The sequence below is a fragment of the Capricornis sumatraensis genome, chromosome 3 (assembly GCF_032405125.1).
Source record: "Capricornis sumatraensis isolate serow.1 chromosome 3, serow.2, whole genome shotgun sequence".
Taxonomy (NCBI): Eukaryota; Metazoa; Chordata; class Mammalia; order Artiodactyla; family Bovidae; genus Capricornis; species Capricornis sumatraensis.
In genome coordinates, this window is record NC_091071.1 from 115,653,018 (window position 1) to 115,670,665 (window position 17,648).

Sequence of the window (17,648 nt, forward strand, 5' to 3'; positions counted from 1 at the left end):
CACAGTACAAGATGCTGGAAGCCGCGGAGCCCAGGCGGGCGCTGCGCTCTAGACGCCTCTGCCTCCCCTGACGCTCAGGCGGACACGCTGGGGCGGGATCAGGTCCTGGGTCGCTGGCCTTCCGCCTGCGCGGTCCTGGCCGTTGGGAAATCGGTGCCGGGCGCACAGCAATCCTCAGAGCGAGGGAATAACTCCAGGCCTGGATTTCGCGGGTCCGCCGACCAAGCCTACACTTCTTGGCCTTGTCCTGGCTTCCCACCCCTCCCCAGTGGCTCCTTCCCGCGGCCCCGCTGATTCTGCGTCCACCCAGGTGCCCGGGGCGGGGAACAGCCCCGCCGGCACCGCCGCCGGCAGCCAGCCCGGCAGCACCAAGTTTGCTGATACCCAGGGCCCCTCCCCGCCCCTCCCGCTCGCCCCCGTCCCTCCCGCCCCTCCCCTCCCCTCCCCTCCCGCCCCTTCCCTCCCCTCCCCTCCCGCCCCTCCCCTCCCCTCCCCTCCCCTCCCCTCCCGCCCCTCCCCTCCCCTCCCCTCCCCTCCCGCCCCTCCCCTCCCCTCCCCTCCCCTCCCCTCCCTTCCCCGCTCCGCCCTTCGCTCGCCCCGCCCTCCGACCCACCCTGCGCCCCCGGCCCCGCCCCCTGAGAAGAGATTCCTAAGCCGCGAGGGTCTGCCTCGGCAGATCGGCGCTAGGGATCGTGGAGGCAGCTGGTGGGAGTTCGCGAAGAGCCCGGGTGCAGGATGACAGCCCTCGGCGTTCAGGTGAGCGAGCGGCCGCGGTGAGAGCGGTAGGAGTGCCCTGCCAGGGTCCAGGAGGCAGTCAGGAAGCCACCTGGGACCCCTCTTCCACCCTAGCACTGTTCTGTGGCTCGGTCTTGTCGCTCGGGTCCTTCGCACACACGAGGCTCCCAAAAGTCTCGGGGTCAGGGGGTTGTCTTACTTCTTTTTGGGGTCCTCTGTTTCCATCGGTTAGGTTTAACAGAAGGGTCCCTCTTAAAAGGGGGCGCTTTGGGGGCGGAGGATGGACGGAATCCACTTATAGAGTGAGGTTCGCTCCTCAGAGGAGGAGACATGTCTCCGGAAGCCAGAACTTCCCTGAACCCGAGCAAGGAGTACCATCTCCCCTCCGCAAAACTGAGTTTTGTGGGGACGGGGACGGGGGTGGATTCGCTGGGACGCGCGGAAACCTGGGAACACTGTAGTGAGGTGAGGGGCCGGCATTGCAGAGATGAGGTTTCTCAGTGATGCGAGGCGTTTGCTGGGGAACCTGCCCGTCTCCCTCCGCCCCTCGGGCGTGTAGTTCTACCCCGCGGCCGAGCTTCCATAGCGGACGCGTCCCACCGGCCCGTGTCCCGACCTGATGGTCCTGGCGGGCCGCACACTCAGCCCGCGAGCGCTCAGAGCGCCACAGCACTGACCCCGGAGCTCCGCCCAGTTTACAGATGCGGAGGCTGAGGCTCAGGTGAAGTGACCTGCCGGTGGCGGCCAGCTCAGCCCCAGAATCGAGTGAGAGCCAGACTAGACCCGAACAGGAGAAACTCCACCCACAAGCCTCCCGCAAACCTCCTGCTGCCGGGATTCAGCAGCTCGAGAGCGGGATGCAGCGAGTTACTCCCTACTGTTCTGGGCATAATCTGAAGTCCCGACCGGTCTGCCTCCGGACCTTATGCGTGGGGGGTGGGATCGGGTGTGGTCGCGCCTCGAGGGGCCCGCGGCCCAGCTGGGGAGAGACTTGCAAGCACGATTCAGATGGGTCCGCTAGATCAGAAACTGCGACAGGACTAAGGGGTAGGGGAGAGCTTCTTACCGGGCTGGGAGGGGCAGGAAGACTGGTAGCCGGGTTGAAGGACTTGATTTTTAGCGAAGGATGGAGAAGGGGGTTGGGGGGGGTGGGCGGAAAAGATGAAGTTAAAACCCTGGAGCGCTACTGGCTGGGTGGGAGGCTGTGCTTGAAGATAGTCGCTGACCCTTAGGAGCACTTAACCACAGGCCTGGGACTGTTCTATGCAGTTGCGGTGTTCAGAACTCGGTTCAGCTCCACCAAGAGGGCAGGAGGCAAGACTAGTTATCTCCAGGGATAAACTTGTCAAAGAGCTAAAAACCAAGCAGACTGGCTCCTGTACCTCTCTGATCAGTGTCCTGGGGTCATGCTGGCGAGAATGGGCTTACTGTTTAGGAAGCTGTAGAAGGGGTTTTGTGTGAGGCTCAGTGGTTAAAAAAAAAAAAATCCGCCTGCCCATGCAGGAGACCCAGGTTGATCCCTGGGTGGGGGAAACTCCTCTGGAGGAGGAAATAGAAAACCCATTCCAGAACTCTTGCCTAGAGAATCACAGGGACAGAGGAGCCTGGCTAGAGTGAGGTCCCAAAGAGTGGGACACGGACTCAGCGGCTGAGCACAGACGGGATTTCCAGCTGATGAGGAGAAGGGCCTGACCTGGCCTTGGGCTGAGTGGGCAATGGGGGGTTGGGGCAAATAAGGAGGGAGGGGTGATGTGCAGAATGAGTAGTGAGCAGCCCAGAGTGTCTACTTAGGGGCTGATGGAATCAGATGGGGTCTTGGGTTGTAGAGGAAGACAGGATCTTGGCAGTGGACTTAGCGGCCCAAGAGTATCGAGTGACACTGTTCTACAGGTCACTGGAAATCATTCAGGAAATGCCTCTTCCATTTTTTTTTTCTTTTTTAGTGGAGAAAGTCCAGGCCCTAAGACTAAAGTGACTTGCCCAAGGTCAAGGAGCTGGGCTGGGCAGTATCAGGGACAGGGCTCAACTGCCCTCATCCTGGGTGGTCCACAAACCTTCCACTTACCATGCTGAGGCTCAACTGACCTCCAGGAGAGGTTCAGGCCTTGGATGGCTCAAAGCTCAGGTGGGGGGGGGGGGGGGGGGAGGGGGAGTGGTGAGGAATGAGGACTCAAGATGCCTTATTGTTCCTAATGTTAGGACTAGCTGTAGTAAATCAGGACTGCTCATGTGCCAAGCATCTTTATATACATAATCTCATTTAATCCTTGGGAGTTTTATTGGTGTCAGAGTTTGAATGATGCCCTACTTTGGGATGGGAGGGGGAAAATGACCTGATGTCAGCTGTCTTTCTGAATGTCCGAGGGCCTGGAGATTAAAGTCCAGTCAGTGCCCAGGACAGGTGGGGCTGAGCGCAGGACGGCATGTGCTTTTTCTCCAGACAGCGTGATGTCCAAGGTCAAAAGGCCTCTGGGTGCTGTATTCTTGTGACTTGTTGCCTGCGTCTGGGGTTTTCCCATCCTAGAAACTTAACGACCTCTAGGGGTGTTAAAACCTCATGAGGTGCCTACATGGCTATGCTTTCCTGCAGCAGTCACTAACTCCTACAGAATGTAGATGAGAAACCAGAGTCAAGGGGGTTAAGAAACCTTGTTGCAAAGACAAGCACCTTTATGGTTTGTAATCAGAGGTTTCAAAGCTCCCTTGGTTTTCCTAGCAGTAGAGCCAAATTTTCTATTGAAATCCAGTACAGACTCAGATTCCCAGTGGCTCTGGCAGGAAAAAGGGATCTGATGGGTTGAAGTGAGGGGCCCCCCTCCCCCTGCTAAGAGACAAGGAAACTCCCACCTGAATGCTCTTTACAGCACACCAGGCTGCCTTTATGTCTGGATCTGCATCGGTGTCCTTGGGTGTCCCTCAGTCCCCTCCACTCCTTTTCCTCACCACTATACTGAGCCCCTCACAGGATGGCCCAAGTCAGTATTTATTGGCAGCGTGCATCCCCACCCCCACCTCCCCACATGATACAGCTGTTGAGCCGCTGTGTCAGACTTTACTGTGCTGTAGGTCAATGCTCTTGGGCAGGTCCCTTGGCCTCTGTGACAGTTGCTGTCTTTGCATACCCCCCATGAAGTTTCCTACTCCACCAGACTAGTTTGTTCTTTTTTTTTTTAATGAAAAAGCAGCTATTTCTTTTCTTTTTTTTAAAGTGGTGGTGAGCCTAGAGGTTACTCTTGATCACAGTGCCCAGGCATCTCACTGCAGTAACTTCTCTTGTTGTGGAGCACGGGCTCTAGGCTTAATTGTGGCACACGGGCTTAGTTCTTCTGGCATGTGGAACTGTCCAAGACCAGGGATTGAATGCTTGTCCCTTGCGTTGGCAAGCAGATTCTTATCCACTGTACCACCAGGGAAGTCCAGACTCGGGTTTAAGGGTGAAATGGGATCCTAACTTAGGCAGCAGTGCTGAAAGCAAATAGGATTCTTTCCTGTATCCCTGGGGCTGCTAAGGTGGGCAGGTTAGCAGGCAGCCTGATGTTCCTGCTGGGGCTCTGACCACAGGGTCTCCCAGGAGCGAGGCCTTGTTTTCTGCCCCTCACTGAGGGGGTGGCCCAGGCCTGCCTCTGGAAGCCTCTGTTTGCACGTGGGTAGGGCTGACCCTAGAGTCCCCTTTTGGTTGGTTTCCCTAGCAGTGATTGTCACGCTTGAGTTTTCTGCTTTGCTTACTTCCCAAACCAAGGTGTAACCTGGGCTGCCTCCACACTCACTATAAAGGACATAATTTAGGACTGGGCAGGAGATGGTTTAAAGGGAGCTTCAGGTGAAAGCGGCAGTGGTTGCAAGCTTGACGTTCGTTTATCTCATGGCTCTTGAGCACAGTGCCAGGTGCTAGGGAAAGGCCCTGGCCTCCTGGAGACCTCAGTCTCCGAGTGAGACAGACGATAACATACAACCACTATTCAGACAGAAATAGGTAACTTATCAGAACGGTTCCTCTGAGAGTGACCAGAGTCCCTTCTGGGTTGGGTGGTTACAGAGGTGGTGTTTTAGTCGAGACATGAAGAATGGAGAAAGGGGGGCAGCCAGAAGAGTCTTCCAAGTGGAGGAGCCAGTAGGTGAGGAAGAAAGTTCTAGGCTTGTCCTCAGCATGGGAAGAGGGCTGTATGCCTGAGCGGGGTGGTGGGGAGGATGCTCTGGGAGCTCTTGTGGGCCATCTAAGGCGTGCCACTCTTTGAAGCATTCTTTTTGCTTCTGGGTTGAGGGACTGTGACTGGAGGGTACCCCAGAGTTGTAACAAGAGACACCTCACTGGGCGCTTGGCCCAGGTTGCCAGGAGAGAGGACAGTGCACTTTTCCAGGGCTGAAACCAGAGACTGAAGGGGAGCCCCAGGGACTCCCCTTCCAACCCCAGAAGCTGCTGGAACACCTAGTGGTGGCATGTTCTGGGTGGGGTACAGGCTAAGCCAGACTGAAGGGTGAAGTGCAAACATCACTGAGCACCTGGGTCCTGGCAAGTTCAGAAGGTTCAGATTAGGATGAAACTGAGGGAGACCAGGAGCCAGGGGAGGAAACTATCACTGATGTGCTAATAACTCTGTGAAACTCTGTGTCGTGTTCTTGTTTCGCATATAAAGAAACCAAGGCTGTCTGCTGGCCCAAGGTCACAACAGCCAGGTCAAACAGGTTTTCTGACTTCAGAATGGGCTAAAGAGTATAGACAGGCAAATGGAATTTGGGCTTTTTATTCATTATAAAATCATTAAAGAAAGGGCAGGGAACTCTTTGCCTGATAAATAACTGGATCCACAGACAGTGCTTATAGGTCTTGAATGGAGGGTGGGCCGGGAACAGGCAGGATGGGAGAAGGGTTCCAGTGGCAGTGGGAATCTGAACCGCATGTTGTGGGTCCTCCCTGAAGAGGCTGGTGGGGTGTGAGGGGGGCCCTCCCTGACATGCTGCCCCATGCTGTCTTCCAGGCACAGAGGCTGCTGGGCCAAAGGAGGCCCCACCGGTCCTTCCTTGAGTGCTTTACCCGAGCCCTCATCATCCTGTGCACCTCCCTGGCTGTGGTCCTCTCCTCCATATCAATCTGCGATGGCGAATGGCTCCTGGCAGATGACCGCCTCTTCGGACTGTGGCGCTTCTGCACTGCCTCCAACCAGACGGAGCTGCACTGCCTCCGAGACCTGAGTCAGGCCCAGGTGCCCTGGCTGGCCTCGGGCATGGCTGTGGCCCGCGTCGTGGCCACCCTGGCCGTGGTGGTCGCCATCTTTGGCCTGGAGTTTCTCATAGTGTCCCAAGTGTGCGAGGACTCCCTCGCTTGGCGGAAGTGGGCTCTGGGCTCCACCCTCCTACTCATCTCATTCATCCTCTCCTTTGGGGGCCTCCTGAGCTTCCTGGTCCTTCTCAGGAGCCAGGTTACGCTCTTGGGCCTCACCCTGATGTTCTGGAGTGACTTCACAGCTTCCTTCCTTCTCTTCCTGAATGCTATCAGTGGCCTGCACATCAACAGCATCACCCACATCAACAACAACATGCATCCCTGGGGCCTGCCTACAAAAGTTTAGGACCCTCCTCCAAGGACATCAAGTTACCGGAAAGCCTGCCTATGAAGGGACTTTTCCAGACTTCCATGGTGATCCAGTGGTTAAGACTCTCTGGGCTTCCAATGCAGGGGACATGGGTTAGATCCCTGGTTGGGAAACTGAGTCCCACATGCCGTGCAGTGAGAGGGGTCGGAAAAGATGACTTTTCTAATTCCAACATGTGACATTCAAATTGATGCCTCTTGGCCTTGGTGTGTTTGGGCCAGTGGCCCAGGGGTCTTTGCAGCTGGTCTGCAGCCCAGAGGTCAGGTGGGAGCCTCCATGCCACCAGCTGCACCAGTTTACCCGCAGCCATGTTATATAGGATGTTGATTTTACATGAATAAACATATTTTAAAACCTTTACTTGAACACTTCCTGGGATGGGAATAGACCTGGAAGCAGCTTGGGTCACTGGTGCCCAGGCTGGCTGCACAGGGAAGCACAGTTCACACCTGTTTTATTGACCCTGCTGGGATGTGGGCTGTAGGGCCCCTGGGCCTCCTGGGAGACTAAGAGTGAATCATCCTTCCAGCAAAGGGTGTCCAATTAGTGCCTCAGACTTTTCTTCCACCAGCTCAAAGGGCCTTTGCATTTTCCCTGCTTTAGCTTTGGTCATGCCAGGGAAGCAGAGTTCAGGATTGCTTGCATATGGTAGGCTTTCAAACCATTTGACTTTATTTGAACCCTGCCCTTTGTGGGTACCTCAAAATCCCAGGATAACCCCTGCTTCCAGCAGCTGGCTGTCCCTCTGAGTACTCTCCTAGTGAGTACTGCCTGAAGCCCTTCCAGGAGAGCTGCCTAACTTATAATACTGTCCTCTTGATGTAGGGACCTCCCCGATGGCTCAAGCAATAAAGAATCCACCTGCCAATGCAGGAGACTCGATCCCTGGGTTGGGAAGATCTCCGGAAGGAGGAAATGGTAAACCACTCCAGTATTCTTGCCTGGAAAATCCTCATGGACAGAGGAGCCTGGCGGGCTACAGTCCATGGTGTTGCAAAGAGTTGGACACAATTGAACATGTGATGAATGGATCTCTGACATAGCATGTGTGTCCATCTTTGGTCAGGGCCAGATAGCCTCAGTACCATTTTTGATCCTAGAACACACTCCAGACAGCACGTATCTGGACTCCACGGGGTACAGGGAACTGGCCAAACCTTGGATAATGATTAACAACCAGCCTAGATACAGAGGCCTGCGGGTGAAGGAGACAGGAATCAGTGGAGATTTCCACCCTTTCCGGCCACTTTATATTTTTGTGCATTAAATTGCCCCCTTTTCAGTCCCTTTTCTGCCCAGTAGATGGGGTTTTTTTCTGCCCTCAGCCTATTTCATTCCATACTAGCCCCGTGCCCCTCCCTGACCTGATGAGCTCAGGCCTTCCCTGGTTCATTCTGGCCTCATGAGGTTTGGGTTTCTGCCTGCCAGGTCCTCTTTCTGGGTGCCTATACCTCATGATTTTTTTTTTTTAACTTGATTCGAATATGTACAGAGTTCATTGGGGTCTCTGGAGAAAGTTATATCAACCATACAGGCTGACATGTATTCTTAGCCCTGGAAAATGGGCAAGCTGGCCTTTTCACCCCAGGGGCGGTCTATGAGGTGAGAGAGGGTGACCTTCTTGTCTGCAGGGGTGAGATGCAGAAGTTGGGGGCCAGAGCCACTTGTCCAGGTCACCCAAAGCCAGGACTAGAGCTGGGCCCACCCACCAGCAAGATGCCCTTCCCTCTACTCTGGGGAGAGGGGTTGCCTCTGCTCCTGTCCTAAATGCTTTCTCTGAGCACATAGGCAGTGTTTTGTAAAAAGGTTCAAATATTCAGTCCTTTAATCTTCACATGTCCAGCAGAGAAGGAATGCTGATATGCGAGGGAACTGAGATCCAGACAGTTAAGGATAAGATGAAAATTCCCAGTGGGACAGGGAGACAGGCCCCCATTCATCCCAGCCTGGGAGCAGGGAAGACAGACAGCCTTGGAGCGAGCCTGGGGATTTAAAATCAAAAGTCCTGCACTGAGCTGCCACTTCCAGCTGGGTATCTTGGTCAAGTCACAGGACATTGGTGAACCAGTTTCTCTTCTGTCAAATGGATTCTGCCCCATTTTCTGCAGTACTACAGATAACTGAGGGCTTCCCTCGTAGCTAAGTCAGTAAAGAATCTGCCTGCAATGCAGGAGACCCAGGTATGATCCCTGGGTCGGGAAGATCCTCAAAAAGGAAATGGCAACCCACTTCAGTATTCTTGCCTGGAGAATCCCATGGACAGAGGAGCCTGGCAAGCTACCGTCCATGGGGTCTCATGAGTTGGACATGACTTAGTGTCTAAACCACCACCACCACCACCACAGATAACTGAAAGCAGGAATAACAGGGTGCCTCATCCCTTGTTAGGGTCATTAAAAGGTTCCCTGTAACTTGATCGAGTTGTCTTGAAGGCTCCGGGGTAAGAGCTGGATGGATGAGTTGCAATGAGGGCTGGGGAGGGTTCACCCAAGGCCAAGGGGAATTTCTCTGGTTCACTGGTTATTGTTCAGTTGCTAAGTCATGTCTGATTCTTTGTGACCCCATGGACTGCAGCACGCCAGGCTTCATTATTCCTCACAATCTTCCGGATCACTGGGCTTCTAAGCTTATTCCTGAAAACTGCAGCAGGGAGGTCAGGGAAGCCCCCTCCTCCAGAAAGTAGTGGGGGACAGCATCCTCCACCTTGTGTCTCAAGGACAAGAAGACCAACAAATACCAACCAAGTCTCATCCCAGTTACCATTTATTCCCCTGCCCTCTCCTGGAAACTCAACAGATCTGAATCTCAGGCCCTTTTGCTATCCCAGGCCCCATCATTTCTGAGGAATCATGACCACAACCCCACCCCAAGGCCAGGAGGAGGGGTGTAATAGTCACTGGAGAGACCACACAGCATCTGGCAGGAAGGCAGGCTCTCCTACTGCAACAGTCAGCCCTCAGGACCTGGGGTGACCAGCCTCAGATGACACTGGTCCTATGGGTGGCCCGACTCTGCTCCGAGGGACTGGCCTTGATGCCGTTGCTGAAGGAGGAGCTGGGGGCCACGGGCTGCAACGGGAGCTCACGGAGGTGCCACTGCCGCCACTTCTTCTGAACTTCCAGCTGCACCTGCCCCGGAGACCAGGAGTCAGTCAAGAAGGAAGGGTGATCTTTGCCCAAGTCCTGCTTTTTCCACTGGGGCCTCAGCACAGGCTCTGCCACTCCTGCCCAGAGGGCATGCCTTCCCCTCCACTCAGATTTACCATTTTCAGCCCTGACATCCATAGGTACTGAGGGGCCCCTCTTCCTTAGGACCTTTCACCAGAAACCTCAGCAAACCTATCCTGAAGAAGGGCCCTGTGATCGTTCCACAATCTCCAGATGGTCACCTGGGACAATTGGACACGTCCCCATGAAGCCACTCTAGCTCAGAACTCATCTAGGGACCAAGGGGCTACTCTTTGGAATTTCCTTCACAACCCCCAGCTGCAGCAGCAAAGCATTTGGGGCTAGGTTTGATGCTTGACTTTTGGGAAAATATCAGAGGCTACTCCCATTCAAGTGGGGTGAACCAGATGATTGACAGCCCCAGGAAGGGTTTATTTGCATGCAGTACTGTGTTCAACTAATGTCAACTGCATGGCCTCTGTGCCAGGAGCCTCCTGATCTGATCCAGATGCTCTGGGCAAGCACAGAGACTGAAAGTTAAGTGTGCAGCTCCCACAGCCCTGCTCAGCAGTCACACTCTTTGGAGGTCTCTGAGGATGGAGGGGCAGACGTTTCACCTGAGTCACTCTCTTTACAGATGGGAAGCCCGAGGCCCAGATCAGGGCAGTGACCGAGGTCACTCATCAGGCAACCAGCAGTCAGCAGCCTCTGTTAGGGTTGGGGTTCCTCCACTTTCCATTTCCTGAATTTGCCTAAGGGTTAGAATCACCTGGAGTGCTTGTTAAAACATTCTCAGCCTCCAGTCCAGACCTAAAGGATGCCTTTTTGCCTGTTTAGAAACAAGATGGGACCCAGCAGTTGTTTTAACGAGGCCTCCGGGTGATTCTGTTGATCCCATTAAGTGAGCTCAGACTCCTGGAAGACAGATTTTGAGCCAGGAGGCCCTGGTCTCCCCCACCCACACCATACCCTGCTCCCTACCACCCTTTCCAGGTGGCCCTTCTGAACCACAATCCAATGACAAGGGAGCTCCCCAGGCAGCAGAGCAACCCCAGAACACTCACCTCCCCGTTGAGGAAGCAGTAGAGGATGGCCACCACCAGGCCCTGCGGAGGAAGCAGGGGCAACGGGATTGGCGAGGGGCTCTGGCATTAGGCCTCCTAGGCCCTTGGGGTCCTTTCATCACCAACCCCAGGCTCACTTCTCCCCATGACTATTCCAGAGCCTTCCCACATCTCTGCTACCCCAGAGGGAATAGGGGCTTCCTCTTCTGGCCCTGCAGTGCACCCAGCTGTGCTGGCATCACCCACACAGACTGAGACTCTTGGGGGCAACAATGACCCCGGGTCCAGGGAGGTGCCCTGCGCCAGGGTGGTGTCAGTTACATTAAACAGAGGCTGCTAACTCAACCTCGGTGACCAGGCAGGTCATGGGAATTAGTAAGGTGGGGCATCCAGGACAAGCAGGGAGCAGTAGCACTTGAGACTTGTCCATCCCGCCCAGAGCTCTGCTCTGACCACACAGTCACAGATTTGTCTTTCTATCTGAGTAGCTATCCCTGTTTAAACCTCTCCAGATTTCTAGCTGGTCCTGCAAACAAGCCCACCCAGGCCCAGGGGTTCACATGGCTGCTCCACCTGCTCAGCTCCAGGCAGGATGGGAATGCCTCAGGTGCCACCAAGCCCTGCTTCTCCTGAATGGCCTCCCTTATTAATTCCAGTGACCTGCCTGGTCCCTGTGGCTGAGTTAGCAGCTTCTGCTTAATGCAACTAAAGTCTGAGCAGAGCTCAAGTGCAGGTCTCAGCCAGCGAACAGGGGGCCTGACTCCCCACTCACATCTCCAAGGTCAGAGGCCTCAGGGCTACGTTTGCTTTTAAGTTCCCTGGTGGGGTGGGCATTGTAACTATCAGGACCCTCCCTCTCCAGCACCTGGACTCCTCTTTTCCCAATGGAATACCCAGAATTCTGGCATGGAGCCCACCAGGCAGGGACTCCAGGCTGAGATGCGGGATTTGAGGCCTAAGGCTTGTAGGGAACCATGAGCTTTGAACAGGGTCTAGCAGTCTAGATGTCCAGCTCACCTAAGGACCCTCGAAGGCCAGCCTGCCCTTCCTAACAGGCCCTGCCCTCAGACCTCCTAGGCTGGTGAGCACCCTGCCCCACAGAGGCCTGGGTGCCACAGCCCTGACTACAGGTAGCCCAACCCCTCCTCCCAGTGCCAACCAGGCCTGCTCCTGGCTACTTAAGACATGGACAGGATTCCAAAGAGGGATGAACCAGCCCGTTTACAGTGGGTTTCATACACGTAACTGCTCTGGGATCCTGACATTCTAACAAGAGTTTTAGAGACAAACTAGAAGGATCTGCTCTGGAGTCTCAGACATGGATGATGTCACACAAAACGGGGACTATGTGGGTGGGGCAGGAACATGTACTCAGGGCAGCGGTTTCCAAGTTTGGCCGCACATGAGGATCACTTGGGAGCTCTGGCCTAAGTGCATTCTGTGCCCCGGATCCGAATGTCTGGGGTGGGACCAGCAGCAGCTCTGAAAGAGCCCCAGATGGTTCAAATGTGCATCATTGACCAGGAGCTGCTGTCAGAGAGTGTGAAAGGCAGGCTTTGCAATAAACAAGAGCTGGATTTGGGCCACAGCTTAGCCTATGTAATCGTGGCTTCTGGGTTCCAGGTGCTTCACTTAATCCTTGCCAGAGCTCTGGAAGGTAAGCAGGGAGGATCCCTGCTTCCAGGTGAGGGACCTGAGTTACGGGTTTTGGTGAGCCTGGAGCTGGAGGTCAGGCTGTTGCCCCTCTCCGGACCAGGGTTGCCCGGCCTCAGAGATGTTGAGACACAGTCTCTCTGTTCAAGTGAGGGCAGGAGCCCTGGGTGAGGGCAGGTTAGATGTGCCCCAGGTAAGTAAAGGGTGGCCTCCCATAGCCAACAAGTTTAGGAAATGCCAGTTTTATACAGTCATTAAAAATGCAGTCTCTGCAGCTTTAGTGAGCTGGGAAAATGTTCATGATGGAATGATAGAGAATTAAATATAACAAGGAGGATTAAAAAACCACACATCATGATCTCAATTACATGTGTGTAAGTGTGTGTACATGTGTATGTCTTCTTGGCTAGAAAGGAGACTTAGAAGTAAACACACCATTTTAACAGAGGTTATTACATTGGGTTATGAGAGTTTGGATGAATTTGCCTTTCTATTTTAACTTCTCCTTACTTCCAAATTTTCCTCAGTAAGCAAGTATTTCTATAATTAGGAGGAGCTGACTCTGCAACCCGTGGACTGTCGGGCTCCTCTGTCCATGGGATTCTCCAGGCAACACTGTTAGAGTGGGTAGCCATTCCCTTCTCCAGGAGATCATCCCAACTCAGGTAAGGAACCCAGATCTGTACTACAGGTGGATTTTTTACTGTCAGCCACCAGGGAAGCCCCTAATAAACTTCAGTCTTTAGAAATATATGACAGTGATAATGGTATTGTGGTTCTGCGTGTGTCCTTTAAGTTCTTGTCTTTCAGAAAGTATATACTAAAATGTTTACATTTGAAATAACATGATGGCTTGAGTTTACTTAAAATGATGAGAGATGGGGAGTAGATGGAGGTGAAATAGGACAGGTCACAGAAGGGTAAGGGCTATACGCAGGTTCATTATATTGCTCGTTTGGCTTTTGTATATGGAAAAAATTTCCATAATACAGAATTTTAAAAATATTTATTATATCACTATATGTATGTATAAAATATAATAAATGATATATATGTTTGTATTTGAACAATGGTTCTTTTTTTAAAAAAAACCCTTAAAGATCTTTTTTTTTCTTCGTAAACATTCCTATGGGCTGGAATAAAGCACAAGTTGGAATCAAGATTTCCAGGAAAAACATCAATAACCTCAGATACGCAGATGACACCACCCTTTTGGCAGAAAGCGAAGAAGAACTAAACAGCCTCTTGATGAAAGTGAAAGCAGAGAGTTTAAAAGTTGGCTTAAAACTCAATATTCAGAAAACTGAAATCATGGCATCCTGTCCCATCATTTCATGGCAAATAGGTGGGGAAACAATGAAAACAGTGACAGACTTTATTTTGGGGGGCTCCAAAATCACTGCAGCTGGTGACCGCAGCCATGAAATTAAAAGGCGCTTGCTCCTTGGAAAAAAAGCTATGACCAACCTAGACAGCATATTAAAAAGCAGAGACATTACTTTTCCAACAAAGGTCCATCTAGTCAGAGCTATGGTTTTTCCAGTAGTCATGTATGGCTGTGAGAGTTGGACTATAAAGAAAGCTGAGCGCCGAAGAATTGATGCTTTTGAACTGTGGTGTTGGAGAAGACTCTTGAGAGTCCCTTGGACTGCAAGGAGATCCAACCAGTCAATCCTAAAGGAAATCAGTCCTGAATTTTCATTGGAAGGACTGATGCTGAAGCTGAAATTCTAAGACATTGGCCACCCAATGTGAAGAACTGACTCATTGGTAAAGACCCTGATGCTGGAAAAGGTTGAAGCAGGAGGAGAAGGGGATGACAGAGGATGAGATGTTTGGATGGTATCACCGACTCAATAGACATGAGTTTGAGTAAGCTCTGGGAGTTGGTGATAGACAGGGAAGCCTGGCATGCTGCAGTCCATGGGGTCACAAATAGTCGGACATGACTGAGCGACTGAACTGAATTGAACTAAAACATTCCTATGGGAACATTTAGGAAAGTGCTTTCAGTTTTCTCTTAATAAGCACGTCCCCAGAGAGGAGCTAAATGGCCTTCCATTGGGTGTAGTCTGCAGCCCTAGCCACAAGCCTAGTTCCAGAGACAGGAAGTCCTCATCTATGCTGTCCTGGGTCTCATCGGGGTCACTACCCACTTCTGTCAGCTGGGTCAAGACCTTCCACCCATCTTTGGACAGCCCCGCCCACCTGATAAAAGGGCCATGGTGAGCCCAACTTTCCCCCATGTTACACGGAAACTTCCTAATCCAGAGAAAAAGCTCATGATTATACACAGAGACTGAGTCTCCAGGGGTCTGGGGTGCTGGCGAGAGTCTTTGGGCAGAGAACAGGCTCAGAAGAGTGCATCAGGGACAGCCCTGGGGTGGGGTCTGCAGGCATGGGTTAGGGCCAGACCCCACTCAGGAATGCGTTCTTGATGTGTCTTCCCTGGAACCTGAGCAGGACAGGGGGAGATGACTCTGGGCACACCCTGTTCCGAACAGAACTCCAGGAATGAGGGAGGCACCCAGCCTCACCCTGAGGCCAAGGCCTGCCCAGGTGAGGAAGTCTCTGTGGATGGGCTGTGTGTTGATGACAAGCTGGCTTCCTCACAAAAGCCCACAGGGAGAGATTTCTCTCAGGCCCCAAAACTATAATCCTAGGCTTTCCCTGGGAACCAGGCTGCTTACATCTAAGTCTTGAAACAGTGTTCCTGTCTTTGCTTTGGCTACTGGGAAGCTCCAGACCAAAATATATGACACACTTCTCCCCTCTTTACAGAACTGCATCAAACTTGTTTCTGTGTATGAACTCAGTTTTGGCTTTATTTTCTTTATTCACTGATCCCTCATCTGCTTATTTTTTGTCCTTTGTTATGTTTTCTCTGAAAGCTACATCATTATTTTTGGAAGGAGATAGTTATGAGTAAATAAACAAATAACATTGTGAAGTTTGGGATTCATGTTAAAAGTTTCTTCTGGCCAGATAGGTTTACTATTCTTTTTAACTACAACATCTTGTTGAATTAGTAGGTAGGTCGTTTCTCCTCTCCCCCTTTCCCCCTTTTTTTAAAGTTGGTTTTTATTTTTAGTAAATTGTGTATGTAATTTGTTTCAAAGAGTCAAATGTCTCTTGTCACCAAAACGAAAAGAAAGAAAAGAAAAAAACAGTAGCCTCCTGACCTCCTTGCCTGTGTTTCCTGTTCCTCAGACTTGGAACTCTCCTGACTGATTCTGCATAATGTGCTGATGCGGTTACTTCTGGATTTTTCAGCTCAGGGCGTTTTTATGGACTTCCCAGTGTGTAGATGAGGATATTCTTCTAAACAGCCTTCCACCCCACCCTCCTCTCCCGCTTGGCTCATCTTGCCCCCCTCCACCCCTCGATGGCTCAGCTCAAGCCCTCACTGCTCGCGTTGTTTCTAACTGCTGAGGGCTGTGTGGTCTAGTGCACCAGAGCTACATTCCCTTCTGTCTTCCCGGGAGTCAGTCTCTCTCTCCTGAGTTGCATCTCCCACCCCATATGACACGTGACTGGTGGGGAACTTGGGACCCTCTGAGGGTCACACAGCACAGTGAGGCCCTGCCCCTGCCTCTCTTGGGTCTCTGCCAGATGAGGCACTCCTCTACCTTCGGGAAGATCTGGGTTTTGGCCTAAGGAGAAAGAATGCCTCCTTTCACCTTAAAGTTGCTGCCCCTGGAGCTTACCTGGAATGAGCCAAGGGCCAGTTCAAAAAACAGCTGGATCTCCATGGCATCCTCTGGGGAGAAGGCGAAGATGATGTAGTGGATTCCGAAGAGGGGGATCAGCAGGAGGGTGGACTTGGCCAGACGCCTGGGGGCAAACAGGCACTGCAGTCTCGGGCAACCCCACACCCACAAGCACCCCCATCTTGCCTGACTACAGGAGGCTCTGCCACGGTGTCCCCACTGCTTGTTTATTTAGCTTTCATTTTGGAAAATCTCCAGCTCCCACATACCCAGTACCTGGATTCACTCTCCAAACTCTTGGATTATGCAACCTTATCAGTAAAATGCGTTGAACCTATAGCCACAGGAATTACGCTATAACATACGTGCATATGTTACTATTAAGATATCACACACTGTCTAACATATTATTAGCAAAGCCACCATTCTCATTTGTTGGTTAATGAATATCTGTAAGGAGAAGCTCTTTTGTTTTCTTCCCAGGGTAGGTTGCCAAATTTAGCAAACAAAAATACAGGATGCCCAGTTCAATTTGAATTTCAGATAAACAGCAGATAGTTTTGTGGGGGGTTTTTTGGTGTAGGTACCAAAAAAACTATTAGCTATTTATACAAGTCTCGGATTAAACTGGGCATCCTGTATTTTATCTGGCAACTTTATTCTTGACCCCAGCATGACCCTACTTCAGAGCCACTGCTCTAAAGATACCCTAGGAAAATCTGTCACCAAGTCATCCAGGCCTCTGCCAGATTCTGAGAACCCAGAACATCACAGAGAAAGCCCCTGGTGGATACTGATTTGCCTTTAACAGTCGTCATGGGCTGAAATGTATCCCCCTCCCCACAAAATATAATTTTAAGTAGAAGCTCTAACTAACCCCTACTACCTCAGAATGTGACTGTATATGCAGATAGGGACTATGAAGAGGTGATTAAGTTTAAATGAGGCCATCAGGGTGGGACTGTAGTCTAATCAACTGGTGTCCTTTTAAGAAGAGATATGGGGATTGCACATGTATAGAGAAAAGGTCATGTGAGGACCCATCAAGAAAGTGGCTGTATACAAGCCAAGGAGTGAGGCCTCCAGAGAATTCAAATCTGCCAACACCTTATTCCTAGGCTTCTAGCCTCCAGAATAGTGAGAAATTAAGTTTCTCTTTCTTAAGTCAACCATTTAAGTCACCACTTTAGTGGTGTCTTGCTATGCAGCCTGAGCAGACTAATATAGCATCTTTCTTGACCATCTCAACGATTTTAAAGTATTTTTGAATCACATTATCTTGAAAATCTGGTGAAAGTCTAGTGAAAGCTGGAAAATACACAGTCGACCCTTAGCACCCATGGGGATTGGCTCCAGACCCTCTGCAGACAATGAAATCCTTGGATGCTCAAGTCGCTTATATGAAATGGGGTATTTGCTTAAATCTATGCACATGTCCCCATATATTTAAATAATCTCTAGATTACTTATAATACCTCACACAATGAAAATGTTTTGATTTGGATTTTTTTCCCCCAAATATTTGCAATCTGCAATCCAAGGTTGGTTGAATCCTTGGTTGCAAAACCCACATATAAGGAGGGCCACTGTCCCCATAAAAACTTGAATTTGGGCCCCTGACTCCCTAGCCTCATCCCAAGGGTGAGATATCTGCCTACAGGGGTCCTGCTTAGATTTCTTTTCTCCCCACCTCCAGGGCAGTTCTATGGAGAGGGAAGGACCCACTCC

At 51.7% G+C, this 17,648-nt stretch overlaps 2 protein-coding genes across 3 annotated transcripts in view; one reads left to right on the plus strand and one right to left on the minus strand.

Moving 5' to 3' along the window:
• Positions 1-648: 648 nt before the first annotated feature.
• TMEM37 (transmembrane protein 37) lies at positions 649-6,627 on the plus strand. The gene is made up of 2 exons (XM_068969157.1): positions 649-756; positions 5,712-6,627. Exons 1-2 carry the CDS (start codon positions 736-738, stop codon positions 6,300-6,302), a joined length of 612 nt encoding a protein of 203 aa, XP_068825258.1. The 5' UTR covers positions 649-735; the 3' UTR covers positions 6,303-6,627.
• Positions 6,628-9,108: 2,481 nt separating this feature from the next.
• Positions 9,109-17,648, minus strand: part of SCTR (secretin receptor) — a 70,082-nt gene continuing 61,542 nt past the window's right edge. For both annotated transcript variants that reach the window (XM_068967620.1, XM_068967621.1), the window contains 3 exons: positions 15,918-16,044; positions 10,558-10,599; positions 9,109-9,454 (listed from right to left, as the gene is read on the minus strand). In XM_068967620.1, the coding sequence (XP_068823721.1) occupies positions 9,305-9,454; positions 10,558-10,599; positions 15,918-16,044 (319 nt within the window). In that variant the 3' untranslated portion in view covers positions 9,109-9,304. The remainder of the gene's footprint in view (positions 9,455-10,557; positions 10,600-15,917; positions 16,045-17,648) is intronic.